At 38.2% G+C, this 16,539-nt stretch overlaps 5 protein-coding genes across 9 annotated transcripts; all 5 read left to right on the forward strand.

Annotated features, from left to right (window-relative positions):
• Positions 1-3,388: 3,388 nt before the first annotated feature.
• LOC145205688 (uncharacterized) lies at positions 3,389-3,768 on the forward strand. The gene has a single exon (XM_080078427.1). It carries the CDS (start codon positions 3,407-3,409, stop codon positions 3,722-3,724), a length of 318 nt encoding a protein of 105 aa, XP_079934553.1. The 5' UTR covers positions 3,389-3,406; the 3' UTR covers positions 3,725-3,768.
• A 2,428-nt stretch (positions 3,769-6,196) lies between these two features.
• Positions 6,197-7,636, forward strand: LOC145205618 (uncharacterized). The gene is made up of 5 exons (XM_080078352.1): positions 6,197-6,326; positions 6,379-6,513; positions 6,582-6,726; positions 7,122-7,228; positions 7,286-7,636. The coding sequence occupies exons 1-5, from the start codon at positions 6,201-6,203 to the stop codon at positions 7,634-7,636; spliced, it is 864 nt and encodes a 287-aa protein (XP_079934478.1). The 5' UTR covers positions 6,197-6,200.
• A 218-nt stretch (positions 7,637-7,854) lies between these two features.
• LOC145203726 (uncharacterized) lies at positions 7,855-10,546 on the forward strand. Its single transcript, XM_080076006.1, has 5 exons — positions 7,855-9,114; positions 9,176-9,310; positions 9,483-9,627; positions 10,001-10,107; positions 10,165-10,546. The coding sequence occupies exons 1-5, from the start codon at positions 8,998-9,000 to the stop codon at positions 10,399-10,401; spliced, it is 741 nt and encodes a 246-aa protein (XP_079932132.1). The 5' UTR covers positions 7,855-8,997; the 3' UTR covers positions 10,402-10,546.
• A 991-nt stretch (positions 10,547-11,537) lies between these two features.
• On the forward strand, positions 11,538-12,582 carry LOC145203727 (uncharacterized). Its single transcript, XM_080076007.1, has 5 exons — positions 11,538-11,662; positions 11,722-11,856; positions 11,908-12,052; positions 12,186-12,292; positions 12,346-12,582. Exons 1-5 carry the CDS (start codon positions 11,546-11,548, stop codon positions 12,580-12,582), a joined length of 741 nt encoding a protein of 246 aa, XP_079932133.1. The 5' UTR covers positions 11,538-11,545.
• Positions 12,583-14,182: 1,600 nt separating this feature from the next.
• LOC145203728 (uncharacterized) lies at positions 14,183-16,111 on the forward strand. 5 transcript variants are annotated; one of them, XM_080076009.1, is made up of 5 exons: positions 14,183-14,897; positions 14,953-15,085; positions 15,233-15,384; positions 15,515-15,621; positions 15,679-16,111. In XM_080076009.1, the coding sequence occupies exons 2-5, from the start codon at positions 14,988-14,990 to the stop codon at positions 15,913-15,915; spliced, it is 594 nt and encodes a 197-aa protein (XP_079932135.1). In that variant the 5' UTR covers positions 14,183-14,897; positions 14,953-14,987; the 3' UTR covers positions 15,916-16,111. The 5 variants fall into 5 exon arrangements, with proteins under 5 accessions (XP_079932135.1, XP_079932136.1, XP_079932137.1 ...); XM_080076010.1 differs by having other exon boundaries at positions 14,183-14,269; positions 14,937-15,085; XM_080076011.1 differs by having other exon boundaries at positions 14,183-14,269.
• The last annotated feature ends 428 nt before the right edge of the window (positions 16,112-16,539 follow it).

Here is a 16,539-nt window from a genome sequence, read left to right on the forward strand (position 1 = left end):
TTTCCGCAATGCTCGTTTGGACTTTTTACGAAGGGTTCTTGTAACAATTTTTATTGCGGAAGAAAATATTTTCTACAGCATTGCATGTGGTTCACTAAAAAATCGTTTTCGTTTTTTTTCTCTGCTTATCGCTCAAACAAAATCTTACGTTAATGCAGATGTAGATGATTATGCTAATTATTGCGTGAGTTCACTAGTTCTTTATTGCTTTTGTGTAGGAATTATGACTTTTAGCTAAAGTTAAATTACATTATGAAGATAAATCCCGCCTATAAACAAAACCTAGTACCACTCAACCAAGTGATTTTAATGAAAATAACACACAAACAATAATGACACACAAGACATAAGGTTAGAACATTCAACTGCAAAAAACAACAGCAATCTGACACTCAGCTCAAAGTAACTGCATTCAACAAGCGCACTGTACAACTGCCTCGTTTACAACACTTTCCAACATAACATTAAACAAGGACATATATGCACAATCTGGTGGGCGTAAAATGAAACATGAAATTGGCGTGCCCTCAAAGCGATGTTATAACTTATACTTATAAGAGAATAATTACGATTAGATAATTACATGAAACTAGCAGGCTTTGAAACACAACGTTTGTAGCTGAATTTGACAATGTTAGGCCACAGAAGATATCTCCCAGGTTCAGCGTGGCCAGTCCTGTCCTGTGAGCAAATGTTGACCTGCCCTGAGGGCAAATTGCGTGACTTTGTCTGACCTTGTGTCTTTGTACAGATAGCTAGGAGATCGGTGAAAGTTTGTTATAAACAAACATGTTGGTTTGACGCAACATGTGCATAAGTTTCATTATTGTCTTTTCTTTACTTTACCGAAGTTTAGGGTCGATACGGGATTAGATCTCACACCCTTGTGGTCGATACGGGATTGGAACTCACAACCTTGTATTATCAGCTTGGTCGTTTTGGTAGTGAATAATTTAAACTTGATGCTTTTTTCTTAACGACGGTTTTAAAGTCAAAAGGTTGCGCTGTTTGAAAGTGGAAAAAAGCAAAAAGAGGCCGACCGTATTAGCTGAACAGTTCTTTTACAAAAAATAAGAAACACACGCTGCCGTAAAACAGCTTCAACAGTTGCATGAAAAAAAAAACGTAACAATACCTGAATCGAGATGCATTAAAAAGCAGATAGTCACCCCGTTATTTTGCGCTGATAAAAATTTGTGGCGGGGTTTTGGTTTAGAACAAAATCCAACTTAACAAGCAAAAAATGTTGAAAGCAATTGATTTATTTGAATAAGAAACTAATGAGCCTTGTTAACCCACAGTTAAAGCTCAACAACAAAATGCTGTTGCTGCTAGGTATAATATTAGGTTGTTAAAGTTGTGACGTATTAATTAAAACATTTTTCGGATCGGCAAACAGAACAAAGTGAACTGAATAGACCGAATTTAGGCTAGCAAGTGTACCTATGAGTTCCAATGTAGTCAAGTTGGGTAGTAATTTCAATGTTTTCGCGTTGAAATAGTGTATTGATTTGTCACGTAGATTTATCTGCTAACGAATTTAAATTACATCACGCAGCAAACTTAGCTTTGTTTCGGTCTTTTTTCAAAACAGTTTTGTAATAGGGTCGGGTTTCAGGCCTTGTTGTTAGGCCCTTTATACAGCGCTACCACTGATTGTAACATAAATAAAGTAACTTAGAAAAAACCAACTAGAATTGTTAAAAACTTGGAAAGGCGTAAGTTTGGAAGAGAAAAAGCGACATGCTTTATTTTTCAAACGTTTCGCCAAATGCTCATGCCATTATCATGATCATGGGTATTTTCATTATTAAACTTATAAACAAATCTGTATGTAGCGTTCCAAGGTTGGTTGTGAAATTTGAAGGTTGTTTAGAGATTTCGCGCAACTGAATCTAAGAGCCACATGGGCAGCTGAAACAACTACATCAAATAGATCAGTGGTTCTTAACCTTTTTGGTGTGGTTTCCGACTAAAGTCAACCACCAACTACGAATTTCCCCCTCTATTATTTTTATAATGATGTTTTGTGCCCTACGTTAACAAAAAATATTCTTTAAATGAAATAATTTTGTGAAGCGATTTGGTCTGGAACCCCAAAAGTATACTGCAATCTTATTTAGTTTAATTAGTGCTTCTGTGAGAGATCGAAGTTTTTGGAATATTGCTTTCTCCTCTGCTTGCAATAGTCATTTTTTGCATCACAATCAACAAAGGAAAGACATTTATTCGTGCACGATAGCAAAGTCATTGATACTTTTAGTCTTGTCTGTGATGTAACAAACGGCCTTTGGATTTGTATGTGTCTTGTAAGCCTTGCTGAAATTAATCTTACATGTTGTTGCGGAAAAATGTTAGGAAAGTAACTTTCTACGATTAATTCAAAGCTGGGTTCGACCCTCTGGCCCGAGTTTGGTTACCTGACTTACATAATTTCCCTCTGAAAACATTAAATTTCCCACTAGTGGGAAATTTTCCACCGGTTAAGAACCACTGAAATAGATGTTAACGCTAGATTTTAACATCTTGTTTGTTTACCCTGCTAAGCATAAGTTTGTCAACAATTTCCCGATGTTTACTATCTGTTGACGACGACACAAACACCAACGCGTCATATTATAGAATGTTTTAATTGTTGGAACGATTGAAATAGACCCTTGTCAATGACGTCACAATCGGCGTTATCAAGTGACAAAGGTTTGGAAAGTTGAGCTCCGTGGAAAGCGCGCCTGCGTCAGTAAAGATGCGCTCGGTTTGAATACACGGAGCGGCTGAATACACAACTTACGTCAATCGGATTCCTACGCTGCGCAAACATGTTGATATGAAAGATAGCAGGTTGGTATAAATGTGCGGTGAGCTACTGATGTTGGGCTGGGTTCGTGTTAGTCGAATTGAAAGAAGACTGAGAATGATTTATAGCAGTTTGTGTGAAGTTACTTTTAGCTGCCAGGATAACAATGTTATTGTAAGATTTTTTTAGTTTTGCGTTTCTATATTCTATTTTTTTGGGTAAATAAACAAAGTTAGGAGGATTTTCTTAATATTTCAACTTCAAAGGTGTTGTTATAGTCAGTTTGTCTTGAGTACATTTGTTTGCTTTCACATATTTATTTGTTAAGCAAGGTAATCGCGACATATTCCAAAAAATGACAAAACATGAAAGCTAAAGTTTTCAGTAACCTTTTTGGTAGTTGCAGGATAATTGTTATAGATTAAAAAGCGTGCATATATGACAAAAATGAAACAATGAAAAGATTTAGGGGATTGGAAAGTTTAAACTTCAAAAAAATAAATAAAAAAAATAAATCTAATTGTCATTATTATTTATTGTGTTTCAGAAAATAAATTCAAGAAAGTGCTTTTTTATATTTTAGAAACACTGTTGTGAAAAACCGCGGAAAAAATGTCGGATCTCGCGTGGAGTTATTCACCGAAATTCACCCGAAAAGTGGGCCGCCCGACTTTGAGTTCGGTTCCACAAGAATTCAAAACATTTCTGCAGAACAAAATCGCTCCAGTTCCCGCAGTGAACGAACACGAGCGTGATTACGTCATCAGACGCGCCCTTGCTCTATACCGCCTCTGCTGGTGCAATGTCCCGAACGGATGGCTTATGGTGGATGAAAAGCTACGCGAGGCGCTAGGAGAAACGTGGATGGAAGAATACGAACAAAGGAACGGAGAAAAGATCGAAGTTCCAAGTGACAACGACAATTTGTGAATGTTCTTATTTCGTGCTTGTTTGTTGAGAAATTGAATTGAAATATGTCCATAAAATTCTTGCTGCTAATTTTCTACGTTTTCTTGCATTATGTCTAATGATATTTCGCCAGTATAGGCCTAAGTTTGTTTCGTTATTTTCATCGTTGCTTGTTGTATAATTTATAAAAAACAAAACAGGCCTTCCTGCACAAGTTTTCCTCATTGTGGGTTTTGAAAATAGTAGAAGGCGCCAAACACATTTGTAGAAACGAAAACCTCTGGATTTAGACTTCAAAGCGGTTTTGGTTCGAACCCCGCCATAACCGTTTTTAAAGTTCACCTCAGAGATGATATGTTAACAGATGTATCGTGGTCCTTATATAAATATTAAACGATGTTTTTCGCTGTTCTTGTATATCATCTAAAGCAGGGGCGGGCAACTTCTCCAGTCGGCGGGCCTGATATGGGAAAATAAAGTACTTGGCGGGCCAGATTCCCGAATCGATACATTAATCGCGTATTTATCCAGTGATTTAAAACGGATTTTTGACCACCTAAACCAGTGGTCTTCAACCATTTTAGCGAAATCGCCCCCTTGCTAGGGCACTGACTCAATATCGCCCCCCATTATATCGTTTTTTTTTTAAGTTCTTGACTCTTGAGCATTTGCGTGCAATTAGATTTACCCAGCACCAACGAATGCTTATGTTAACAGTTAAAACCCAATTTAATTGCTACAACAACACTGAGGGTCAATTTCACGCAATTCTAACGCATCCAAGCAAAGTTTGTGACGTCATAGACAAGATAACATCATACGATTATGCGCAAACTATAGCTATTTTTGTTATTTTGATTAAAAGTAATGGGGCATTACTCGGCAAAAGAGAAACCCATACATTCCTCATTAATAACTTACACTAGATTTATCAAATTTAAGGATGATACAAAAACCTCGCAGTTTTTGAAGCGCTAGCAGACCTATAGAAAGTGTAAAAGTGAAACAAGTTTGAGGGAAAGCTCGTTACCGTTATATTAAAAAGGTATAGCCGGTCACCATACATAGTGCATACACCAATTTAATGCATACACCACAGACTTAGATAGTTTTTTTTTGCTTAGATAGTAACGGCGGGAAAGTTTTTTGCTATTGGGGAGCGTTACTGTCCGTTACAACTATAATTTGACGTAGTATGCAAGTAGTGGGGATTGCGGCAGACTGTGGCCGCGGGCCACATTACCATGTAAGACCCGTAAACTGTCTGCGGGCCGGTCAAAATCCCGTCGCGGGCCGGATCCGGCCCGCGGGCCGTATGTTGCCCGCCCCTGATCTAAAGTGAGGTTTTTAGTTGTTTTGATGAAAAAATGGTTTTATTCTGGACCTACTGAACAAACTATTTCCATGTATGAAGCTGTGTTTAAGTACTTATTTTTATTACTCTCCTTGGAGACGTTTTAACACACTGTTTGGCTCGTCTTATTAAATACAATCAAATATCTGCAATGTCACTTAAACTGTCAACGAATGCGAATATCAAAAGACAACTAAGACAACTTTGAATAAACGAAAACTGAGAACCAAAGTTGAGCTGTTTTACGTGAAACGTGCACAAAAATGTTACGGGGACACAAGAAAGTTTGATAGGTCACATAAACGTGCCTGCTGGTTTGAAGGAATTGGATTGAGATTATTCCGTAGGGAATAGGGACAGAATTGCACTAAAACAATCACCAACTCGGAAATAGCTGCGCAACGTTGAAACGTTATCGGACGCAAAACAGCGGAGGACACAGTTTGTGGATGATGGCTGAATGCGCTGCAGCTACACCGTATTGCAAAGGTTATGTACAATGGCGGCCAAATCGAGACAAGGCGTGATCGAAGGACGATTTGTTTAAAATTAAGCCAAAACCCGTCTCGCTGAAAAAAACTGTGCTGGACAAGGCTATGTTTTCGCCTCCTTATTATATCTAAGTTTTGGGTCTACTTTGGGCTTAACTTACAAAAAGACAATCGAATTAGCGTGCCAATTTCGACCCACTCACAACCTTATGTCACCAGACAAGCGTTTCTGTGTCGTTTTTGACATAAACAAGATCTACACCCACAGCAAAACGAAGCAGCGTACTGTCGTGACCAGTAACAAGAAGAAACAATTTCCTCTCCTTTTTTTTCACCAGGAAACAAATGTTTGAAACAAACTACAAATGTTAATTTATTTGCATTTAGGTTTCAAGGGGTTCGATAACAAGGGTTAAATGTCAGTTGCTGGAAATGTACAAAATTGTTTTAAACGAAAAAAGTTGCAGTAATGTATTCCGTATATGTTATAGTCTTTGTGATCTGGAATTAAGTTTTACAAAACTTTTCTGACATATTAAGGCTCAGTAAAAGATTGTTTCGAAAAGAATTTGGTTAAATTTACGTTCAGCACAGTTGAACAACTATTATTGGTATTCAATTATTTAGGGCTGTAATTAACGCAAGTCTCAAAATGAAAGTTATAATGGCTGGGTTTTCGAAAACTGGAACCAAAACAATGGCAGAAGCTTTACGAATATTGGGACTTACAGTGCACGACACCATGGAAAACTTTAGACACCATCGTCAGCTATTTCAGGTGTTTGTGGAATTTAAAACCTTGGCGAGAAAGTTAGTTATTTGCCACGCAGGTTTGGTATGATTACATTGATGGGAAGGCGACGTTGGATGATATTCGTGAGTCTTACAAACATGTCGATGCCGTCACTGATTACCCAACCTACTATTTCTGGGAGCAACTGGCCGAAGCTTTTCCAGAGGCCAAGGTACACCCCTTACTAACTTTTCTATCAGTAAGTTAATCATTGAGTTGTTTACTGTTCATCTTTGTCAGATAGTTTACACCAACCGGGATGAGAAAAGCCTGGTCCGTAGCGCAATGAACCAGCACACTGCGATGGCTAACAATACAACAAGTAATTTCCTTCTCATGTTTTCACCAACTGGATGGTGGTTTTTCAAATTCCTTCAAACATTTCGTAAGTTTCAGAACAACATCACATTTGGCCTTCAAGGAAAATGCTTGTTGACTGATGTGGCCTTCATTGTACAGTTTGTTAACTTATTTTAAACGGTTACAGAAACCTAAACCAAAAAATAACATGGAAAACACACTCAATGCGGCCACTTCGAGCCATCATAAACAAACAAATTTCCCACCAATGTCTGAGTGAAACATCCCACTAGGTGTGAGTAAAAATTACACACTATTGATTTGATTGCAGATTTGTCTAAATTTGCTTTGTTAGACGATAAACCAGCGAGTTTGAAAAAGTTATTAGGGCTTGTGTTACAATTTCCCACCATCTGTAATTTAACAAATATGATTTCGTTTATGTTTTGCTGGTCTAAGACACATATTGTACCGTTGCAGTTGGGATTATAGAAGGACCTCGACCTCTTTTTCCTTTTACAAAGTGGCCCGATAGCGCCATCTTGCGTACAATAAGATACAGACAACATCATGCAGCTATTCTCATGGTGAGGTGCTGAAATTCTGTGGCTTAACACTTTGCAGACAATCTTGTTATCTCTCAGAACGCTCCCAAGGGCAGGTTGCTTGTGTACAGCGTGAAGGAAGGATGGGAACCATTGTGCAACTTCTTAAACCTTCAAATACCAGATCGTCCGTTTCCACACAAAAATAGTGGAGCAACTCTATTCGATGATCGAATTAATAATGACTCATCATTTCAGAGGATGAAACGTGAAGCTTTTGTAATTGTGACATTGATATTCTGTTTAATGGCAGCGTGCGTTTCTTATTTTTTCTTAAAGACACAATTTAGTGAAGGAATAAACCACGCAACTGCAGCTGAAGCAATGCATTTTGGCGTTAAAAACTTTGTTGAAGGCGCGTTTACACCACAAGCGGCAAAGCAAAGTTAAGCGGGCTATTCTCCACAATTGAATGAAGTGAGAATGTTCACACCAGACGCAGCCTTCGCTCAAATTCGTACAACTTCCCTTAAATTTCGTGGGCGTAGCAATAAACTGTCTAATTTTCCTGTGTGACTTGACAGCAGTACCAGGAAGAAGGCTGAAACATCTGCATGAGTTTGGGCTAGAGTTCATAACTTCGAAGCCACTTAGAAAGTCTGGCGATAAGTCAGTTGTCAGTCTTTAAGTTAACCATTCATGATGGTAACATTTGGTCAGAGGTTTTTTATCTTAGTGTAAGGTTTTGACTGCTAAGCTAGACAAGTGAACAATTACATGAAGACTAAGTATGAAAGGTACAGTGAAGATTTGTGTAAACGTAGATGGGCAGTCATGTTCGATGGCATGTTGGGGCAAGAGGAGGCACTTTCTTCCCTTAAAATCTTAATACACCTCAAATTTTGTCGAGAAAGCTTGATGAATGAAAAAGTATAATGCATGAAGAGGTAAAGGAGAGGAATCAATGAATGTCGAAATAAGCGAGTTTAACGAAGTCTGCCTTGTTTACATATATAGTGTTTCCATAATTGGAATTAGGCTTCTAAACGCAATACCGTCACAAAACAGTGAAACAAGATGACAAATGCCATCTACGTTCCATCGCGATTTTGCTAAGTCATGTAATAGTTTTTCTAAAAAACCTCGGTAAAGCAATCCCCCTATTATTTTTCGTTACGTATGGCGTACGACGTGAACGTTCAAGCGTGCAAAACTAACGTCATGGGTGTTGCGTCACCAAGTCAAACGTGACCATTTACACCGGTTAAACAGGTTGAGTGAAACAAGTTTGAAGTAACACATGACTTGCAGAGATAAGCATATGTTTATAAATTGAGAAGCAATGTCTGTGTACAGGTTTTGACGACTCTAAACAAGCCCCTAGGCAAATTAGCCGACTAAAGTACAACATTATCTAAACTGATTATTCAAGCACCATGCAGTACATATCAAGTTGTAGCAACATTGATCTGGATTAAGATGGGCTAAAACGTTTCAGCTAAAATTTCAGCAATTATTGGCTGAAGTTGCTGTAGCAAGTGAAATTAAAGGAAGGACAGACAATATCGTTCTGCATTTTCACCTACCAAAGAAACTTATACATTAACGGATATATTTTGAAAATTTCAACACTTTGCGAATTCAGGTTTACAAAACTTGCCCATGGAGTGGCGTTATATACAGCTATTTTAGAATCGTCACCAATCTCTTCATTGCTATCAGTACGAAATTACATTTAACTAATCTTAGCGGAAAGTTAACTACTTTTTGTCAAAACCAATATCAGGACCTAAGTTAATCCTCCCAAAAACATGAAGGTTATAGCTGCAGGAGTATCAAAGACTGGAACCAAATCAATGGCAGAAGCTTTACGAATATTGGGACTTACAGTGCACGACAGCATGGAACACTACAAATACCATCGTCAGGTTTTTCAGTTATTTGTGGGTTTTTAAACTTTGGTGAGAAAGTTAGTTATTTCTCACGCAGGTTTGGTATGATTACATTGATGGGAAGGCGACGTTGGATGATATTCGTGAGTCTTACAAACATGTCGATGCTGTCACTGATTTTCCAGTCCATATATTTTGGGAGCAACTGGCCGAAGCTTTTCCAGAGGCCAAGGTATAATCGTTAATCTAGCTGTGTTGCATCAGGTGGATCCAGTCGTGGGATTCATTTTTTTGTCAGCCGGTACTATTACAAAAGTCTTATTATGCCAACCGGTTCGCTGATATCATAAAATTTAGTGAGACGGTTCTATAGAACCCACCACCCCTTTTGACCTTGTTTCCAGATAATCTTAACCCAACGAGATGAGAAGAGCTACATTCCCAGTGCAATGAAGCAGAGAATAGCATTAGCAAACAACAAATCATGTATATTCCTTTTCACCTTTTCTCCAACTGGATGGAAATATTTCAAATTCCTTCAAGTTTTTCGTAAGTTTTAAAAAATATTAAAAATATGTCATGTTTGAGTTAATGAAAACTGTTTCTATGACAAACATGGTAAGAGTAGTAAAACTTTCTTTAAAAACCTTTTAAGACTTGACTTGACTGGAGATTCGACTTATAGGATTCGTTACCCAACCCTGGTATAATGCAGTAAAGAGATAGGGTTTAAACGACAAATAGTTTTAGATTTGGCTTACCTAACGCTTGCAGAAAGCAAGTATGTTACGACATGCCAATAACGGACTGAAATGTAATTTAAGTGACAAACATAATAATAAGTAAATGGTCAAAACGGTAAATTAATCAATATTACGCAGTGACGTAAATTGGCAGTATATGGTAAACAGTATATTTGCAGTTGGTGTCATGGATGGACATCAACCTCTTTTCCCATTTACAAACTGGCCCTTCAGCGCCAGCTTGCGGGCAATAAAGTATAGACAACATAATGCAGCAGTTCTCATGGTGAGTTGCTGAAATGTTGAAGCTAAATATTTTGGAGACAATCTTGTTTCTTTCCAGAACGCTCCCAAGGAGAGGTTGCTTGTGTACAGCGTGAAGGAAGGATGGGATCCATTGTGCAACTTCTTAAACCTTCCAATCCCAAATCGTCCATTGCCACACAAAAATCACGGAGCAACAATATACAATGACCGGGTGAAAAACGACCCAACATTTCAAAAAATGAAACGTGAAGCTTTTGTGATTGTGTCATTAATATTCTGTTTTATGGCCGCGTGCGTTTCTTATTTTCTTTGACCCTTTTTAACTGTTAAATATCTATCTTAGACCAAATAATGAGAATCCAATGGTGTATAATGCTTATGTATTCGATGAGTCATGCTGTATAGTTGCTTCGTCACCCAATGTTTCGACGAATAAAACTTCAACACGTGTCCTTCAAAAAAAATCTCGAAGGCATCTGAAAATTGTAAAAAACAATAGATTTGCAAAAGGAAGACGAAGACAAAAACTAGGGCAAATTCATGAAAATAAGGGGTAACCTACAAACAGTCGAGATCAGGATCAGTTCAAGCGTGACGAAACTGACGTCATCGGTGTTGCGTCATCATGTCACCACGTGACCATCCATGTTGGTTGAACAGTTTGAGTGCAACAAGTTTAAAGTGAAACCATATCTGTAGAGATTAACGAAGTTTATAAATTGAGAAGCAATGTCACGAGTGTTGTGGATTTCAACCAATCAGAAAGTAGCATTTTAACAATAACTAGGAAGATTTGTCTGGGAGTGTTAAACTGAATAATAGAGACAAACTATTTCAGCGACGAAACATAATCTCCCCAACTTTGACCGCAATGCCGCAGTGATGCAAACCTTGTGTATTTGTTCTGGGTTTGCTTGGTTGGTTAAGCGTTTTGTTGTTTAGCTTTAACTGTGGGTTGAAAGGCTGATTAGTTTCTTAAGTGCTATAACAGAACTGAACGGTGTTCAAAGCAGACATTAACGACCCAAAACAACCTCATATCAGGTTTGTCGGTTGAAGCTCAATATTTTGCTGAGTTCTGCCTCACTAGTCAAGCGTTGCGGCAATTTGCTTCGTGAATCGCTGTGTGGGTGAAGATATGCGAGTGGTTTGGATGAAATGTAAACAGTTTGTGGTCGACGTTCTTATAGTTTCAAAAAGAACGAGCGATAAAATTATTTCTGCAGTTCCACCTTGAAATAGATGTGGTTATTCATGGTTGTATATACTTTGGAAGTTTAGGTTTAGTTTCAAAGTGGCCCAGTAGCGTTATATGAATTTTTTTTAGAATCATTGCCTATCGACTCAATGCTTTATAATTAAATTTCAGGATTAATTAGCTACTAACTGGGGGCAAACTAAGTTGACGAATTTAAGGACTTCAATATTAAAGGACCTCAGTTAATTAATAATTAAAGATGAAGGTTATAATGGCTGGAGCAGGAAAAACTGGAACCAAAACAATGGCTGAAGCTTTACGAATATTGGGACTTACAGTGCACGACACCATGGAAACCTTTAGACACCATCGTCAGGTATTTCGGTTATTTGTAATTTCCAACCTTGGTGAGAAAGTTAGTTATTTTCCACGCAGGTTTGGTATGACTACATTGATGGAAAGGCGACGTTGGATGATATTCGTGAGTCTTACAAACATGTCGATGCCGTTACACACTTTCCTGCCTATATATTTTGGGAGCAACTGGCTGAAGCTTTTCCAGAAGCAAAGGTACCATGCACAGTCAAGGTGTGTTGTTCTGCTACTGTGTGTTGTTTTTAGATAGTTCTAACCCAACGAGATGAGGAAAGTTACATTCGCAGCACAATGAACCAGCGTACCGCGATGGCCAACAACAAAACATGTATTTTTCTTTTTACATTTTCACCAACTGGTTGGAAGTATTTCAAATTTCTTCAAAGATTTAGTAAGTTCCGCAACAACTGTGCTTGTCAACAAAGCTATCGTAATACATTTGAAGACATATTTGTCTAAACTGAACAGCTGTGTCTACAACCACTCTTTATTGAACGGTCAAAATAATCACTTATTTCTTATAGTTGGAATAATCGAGGGACCTCGCCCACTTTTCCCATTTACAAACTGGCCCTTTAGTGCCATCCTGCGGAGAGTAAGGTACAGAGAACATCATGTAAATATTCTCATGGTGAGTTGCTGAAATTATGATGTTTTGCACTCTGTAAACCGATTTGTTTCAAGAACGCTCCCAAGGGCAGGTTGCTTGTGTACAGCGTGAAGGAAGGATGGGAACCATTGTGCAACTTCTTAAACATTCCAATCCCAAATCGTCCGTTTCCACACAAAAATCACGGAGCAACTGTTTTTGATGACCGGGTGAAAAACGACCCAACATTTCAGAAGATGAAACGTGAAGCTTTTGTAATTGTGTCATTACTCATCTGTCTTATGGCAGCCTGTGTTTCTTATTTTCTTTAACTCTATGGTAAATATCAACATGAGCTCCCCAAAATGCGTATGTTTTTGCTGAGTTGTGCTATATAGTTGCTTTGTCACGCAACGCTTCGACGAATAAAACTTCAACACGTGTCCTTCAATGGCAAGATTACTTTCTGGTTCGGCTCATGCGACATCTGAGATCGTGATGTTGCTCAAACTCGACAAATATCCAAGCACGGTCAACTTCCATCCACGGGATTCGAACCCACGACCCGATCAACTTGGAAAATCTTGGACAACTCGAAGGCATTCGAAAATCGTAAAAAAACAATAGATTTGCAAATGGAAATAAGGGGTAATCTACAAACAGTCGGGGTCAGGATCAGGATCAGTTCAAGCGTGACGAAACTGACGTCATCGGTTGTTGCGTCATCACGTTACCATCCACTTTGGTTGAACAGTTTGAATGAAACAAGTTTAAAGTGAAACCAGATCTGCATACATTAATGAAGTTTATTATTTGAAGAGCAATGTCTCACAACGCGGGGGATTTCAACCAATCAGAAAGAAGTGTAATGAACCTGATAAGACAAAAAATATCTCTTTAAGCAACACAAAATAGTTTAGGCCGCAAAATGGCAACCTTAAAATTGACTGAGATGTGCTTTAGAATCATTGTGCAGCGATGTGATTGAGATGTGCTTGCTTAATCCAGAGTTATCAATTAGGCGTTTCAGCAAGTCGTTGTGCGGTCAGCTGTCTTGGTTCGGAAGGGTCAGAGGGACAAGTGTTGCGATTTTTGTTCCTTTCAGATACCCAATGTTAGTTCTTAGCAATATTAGCTATAGCAATTAAACCCTAGGTAATTAACACGCTAAGTTCGCACGTCACTTCAAATGTAAAGGTGTATAAAACTAGTTAAAGAATTATTAATTACACGAAATACAGCAAACTACTACTTAAAAGCAAAATGTATAGTGAAGTATTCTACTCTTACACATTGATATATATATTTATATTTATATATATGTGTGTGTGTGTGTGTGTGTGTGTGTGTGCGTGTGCGTGTGCGTGTGCGTGTGCGTGTGCGTGTGCGTGTGCGTGTGCGTGTGTGTGTGTGTGTGTATTGAACACGGCACAGCAGTATTTGAAAGAGAGAGACATTTACCGAAACGAGCACTGGTCAGTTTACACTCGACGTTTATGGGGTCAAGCAAACACGTAACTGACGTCATCATGTCATCACGTGACCATCCACTTTGGTTAAGCAGGTTGAGTAAAGAAAGTTTGAAGTGGAATCGGATTGGAGAGATTAACTTAGTTTAGAATTTGAGAAGAAATGCAGAGGTTTTTTAGCCAATCAGAAAGCAACATTTTATTACCAACTAACTTAGGATGATTATGGAAGTATTAAACTGAAAAATGGAAATAACTGTTACTCCCAACAAACTGGGTGCCGTTGGATTGCTACACTAGCCAATACGGCCTATGTCTCGTTACCAGGTGCCCTGATGAGACCTCATAGGTTGAAACAGCGTGCACTGTCTGCAGCTGAAAATAAACTATTATAGCAACAGAACATAATCACCTGAACCGCAAAGCAAAACCACAGCAGTGATGCCAACCTTGCAAGTTTGTTTTGGATTTGCTTGGTTGGTTAAGCGTGGTTTGTCGTTACAGCAGTTTGTGGTTTGGCTTAAACTCTTGGGTAAGAAGACTGAGTGAAGTAAGTATAGGATAAAAATTGTCTTGCTGTAGTAAGTAAAAATTTACAAAGAGTCAAATGTTGTTCTGCAGTTCCACCATGATAAGGGTTATATACAGTGGTGGGATTCCGATTTTTTGTCAGCCGGTTCTATCACAAAAGTCATATTTTTCAACCGATTCTGTTACAAAAAGTCCATTGACAGTAACCAGTAATGCTAATCGGTTCGCTGATCTCACAAAATTCCGTGAGACGGTTCCATAGAACCGGTGCGAACCGGCTGAATCCCACCACTGGTTGTATACAGAGAAGAGTGTATTATGTATAATTTGAAACTTGATTCGGGTTTACCTAAAACACAAGTAGAGCTCTTTGATGGTATTTAGAATTGTTTCTGGGTGATCGATTTATTGATGCTTAATACAACGTCCAGCCAACAATCGGTTTTTACCATCCTCAGCATAGTTTACATAACATCGAGAAGTTTTTAAAACTATTACTTTAAGACCTTATAGTTAGTTCCCACTTAAAAATGAAGGCAATAATGGCAGGAGTAGCAAAAACTGGAACCAAATCAATGGCAGAAGCTTTACGAATATTGGGACTTACAGTGCACGACACCATGGAACATTTTCTCTATCATCGTCAGGTATTTAGGTTGTTAATTGTGGGATTTTTAACCTTTTAGGTAATTTCCCACGCAGGTTTGTTATGATTACATTGATGGGAAGGACGTTGGATGATATTCGTGAGTCTTACAAACATGTCGATGCCGTCACTAGGTTACCAACTTTTCACTTTTGAGAGCAACTGGCCGAAGCTTTTCCAGAGGCCAAGGTAAAATTGTCAAACAAACTTAATTGTTTTACTACTTTAATGGTAAAAATAACGGCCCAAATAGATGCGAAGAGCATGTCGAGCCGTTATTTTCACCATTAAACTTATGAACAGATCCGTACATGCATATTTTACTACTGTTTGTAGTTTTCAGATAGTTCTAACCCAACGAGATGAGGAAAGCTACATTCGCAGTGCAGAGAACCAGAGAATGGCGCTGGTCAACAACAAGACATGCAGATTTCTTTACACATTTTCACTCACTGGGTGGAAGTTTTTCAAATTTCTTCAAAGATTGCGTAAGTTTCGTATGTGCCTGTGTCAGAAAAACGTTTTGATACGTTTGAAGATCTATTTCGTCTAAACTCAATAGCTGCATTTACCAACATTGTTTACTAATCGCCAAAATTTATTACTTAACTTTTCCAGTTGGAATAGTCGAGGGACCTCGCCCACTTTTTCCATTTACAAACTGGCCTTTTAGTGCCATCCTGCGGAGAGTGAGGTATAGAGAACATAATGCAAATATTCTCACAGTGAGTTGTTGAAATTCTGATGCTTAACAATTTGCAGACAATCTTGTTTCCTTTCAGAACGCTCCCAAGGACAGGTTGCTTGTGTACAGCGTGAAGGAAGGATGGGAACCATTTTGCAACTTCTCAAACCTTCCAATCCCAGATCAACCGTTTCCACACAAAAATTCTGGAGCAACAATATACGATGACCGGCTTAAAATCGACCCAACATATCAGAAAATGAAACGTGAAGCTTTTGTAATAGTGTCATTGCTATTCTGTTTTATGGCAGCGTGTGTTTTTTATTTTGTGTAAAGAACAGTTCAGCAAATACGTACATCCTCAATCTGCATATCACTGAACTCTTATTTCTAGCAATGTTATTTTGTTTTGCCTCACGATCAAGTGTTTCTTAAATGTTGTTTAAAGAAAACTGTTGTTTTGGTTTACATTGTGATGTCACACAAAATGGGTGCTGTTCGGGCAAATAAAACCTCAGCACGTGTCCTTACATAATACTTGTACTTAAACTTAGATAAAGTAGAAAAATACTGTAATAAACCTTATGCACCTAAGGTAATGAAAAACAAAAACATCAAGTCATTCGTCCTTAAGATGTTGAAATATACATATATTTTGCCTTAACAGCATGAGCAGTAGCTTATTCAAATAGAATCTTCCGTGCCCTTATGTAAAACGGTTTTCCTTGATGGATCAGAAAATCGGTCAAAGGGCAGCAAACTGAATGTTCAAATTTGGACAAGCAATAAACAAAGAACGAAAATGAAAACGATTTTTAGTGAACCACATGCAAAGGGTTGTACAAAATATTTTATTTCGTGAACAAATTGTTACAAGAACCCTTCGTAAAAAGTTGAGCATTGCGGAAATGCCTTTATTCCTCGATGTAACCTTTAATGCGATCACAAAGATAATGTC

Source organism: Phallusia mammillata, chromosome 8, assembly GCF_965637545.1.
Source record: "Phallusia mammillata chromosome 8, kaPhaMamm4.hap1.1, whole genome shotgun sequence".
Lineage (NCBI taxonomy): Eukaryota > Metazoa > Chordata > Ascidiacea > Phlebobranchia > Ascidiidae > Phallusia > Phallusia mammillata.

Bases quoted from the DNA above. Each gene is read 5' to 3' on its own strand.
- LOC145205688 (XM_080078427.1), top strand. From the start codon at position 3,407: ATGTCGGATCTCGCGTGGAGTTATTCACCGAAATTCACCCGAAAAGTG.
- LOC145205618 (XM_080078352.1), top strand. From the start codon at position 6,201: ATGAAAGTTATAATGGCTGGGTTTTCGAAAACTGGAACCAAAACAATG. The intron at 6,327-6,378 runs GTGTTTGTGGAA...TTTGCCACGCAG, and splicing joins ACCATCGTCAGCTATTTCAG to GTTTGGTATGATTACATTGA. The intron at 6,727-7,121 runs GTAAGTTTCAGA...GTACCGTTGCAG, and splicing joins CAAATTCCTTCAAACATTTC to TTGGGATTATAGAAGGACCT.
- LOC145203726 (XM_080076006.1), top strand. From the start codon at position 8,998: ATGAAGGTTATAGCTGCAGGAGTATCAAAGACTGGAACCAAATCAATG. The intron at 9,311-9,482 runs GTATAATCGTTA...CCTTGTTTCCAG, and splicing joins AAGCTTTTCCAGAGGCCAAG to ATAATCTTAACCCAACGAGA. The intron at 9,628-10,000 runs GTAAGTTTTAAA...GTATATTTGCAG, and splicing joins CAAATTCCTTCAAGTTTTTC to TTGGTGTCATGGATGGACAT.
- LOC145203727 (XM_080076007.1), top strand. From the start codon at position 11,546: ATGAAGGTTATAATGGCTGGAGCAGGAAAAACTGGAACCAAAACAATG. The intron at 12,053-12,185 runs GTAAGTTCCGCA...TATTTCTTATAG, and splicing joins CAAATTTCTTCAAAGATTTA to TTGGAATAATCGAGGGACCT. The intron at 12,293-12,345 runs GTGAGTTGCTGA...ATTTGTTTCAAG, and splicing joins ATCATGTAAATATTCTCATG to AACGCTCCCAAGGGCAGGTT.
- LOC145203728 (XM_080076008.1), top strand. From the start codon at position 14,988: ATGATATTCGTGAGTCTTACAAACATGTCGATGCCGTCACTAGGTTAC. The intron at 15,086-15,232 runs GTAAAATTGTCA...TACTGTTTGTAG, and splicing joins AAGCTTTTCCAGAGGCCAAG to TTTTCAGATAGTTCTAACCC. The intron at 15,622-15,678 runs GTGAGTTGTTGA...GTTTCCTTTCAG, and splicing joins ATAATGCAAATATTCTCACA to AACGCTCCCAAGGACAGGTT.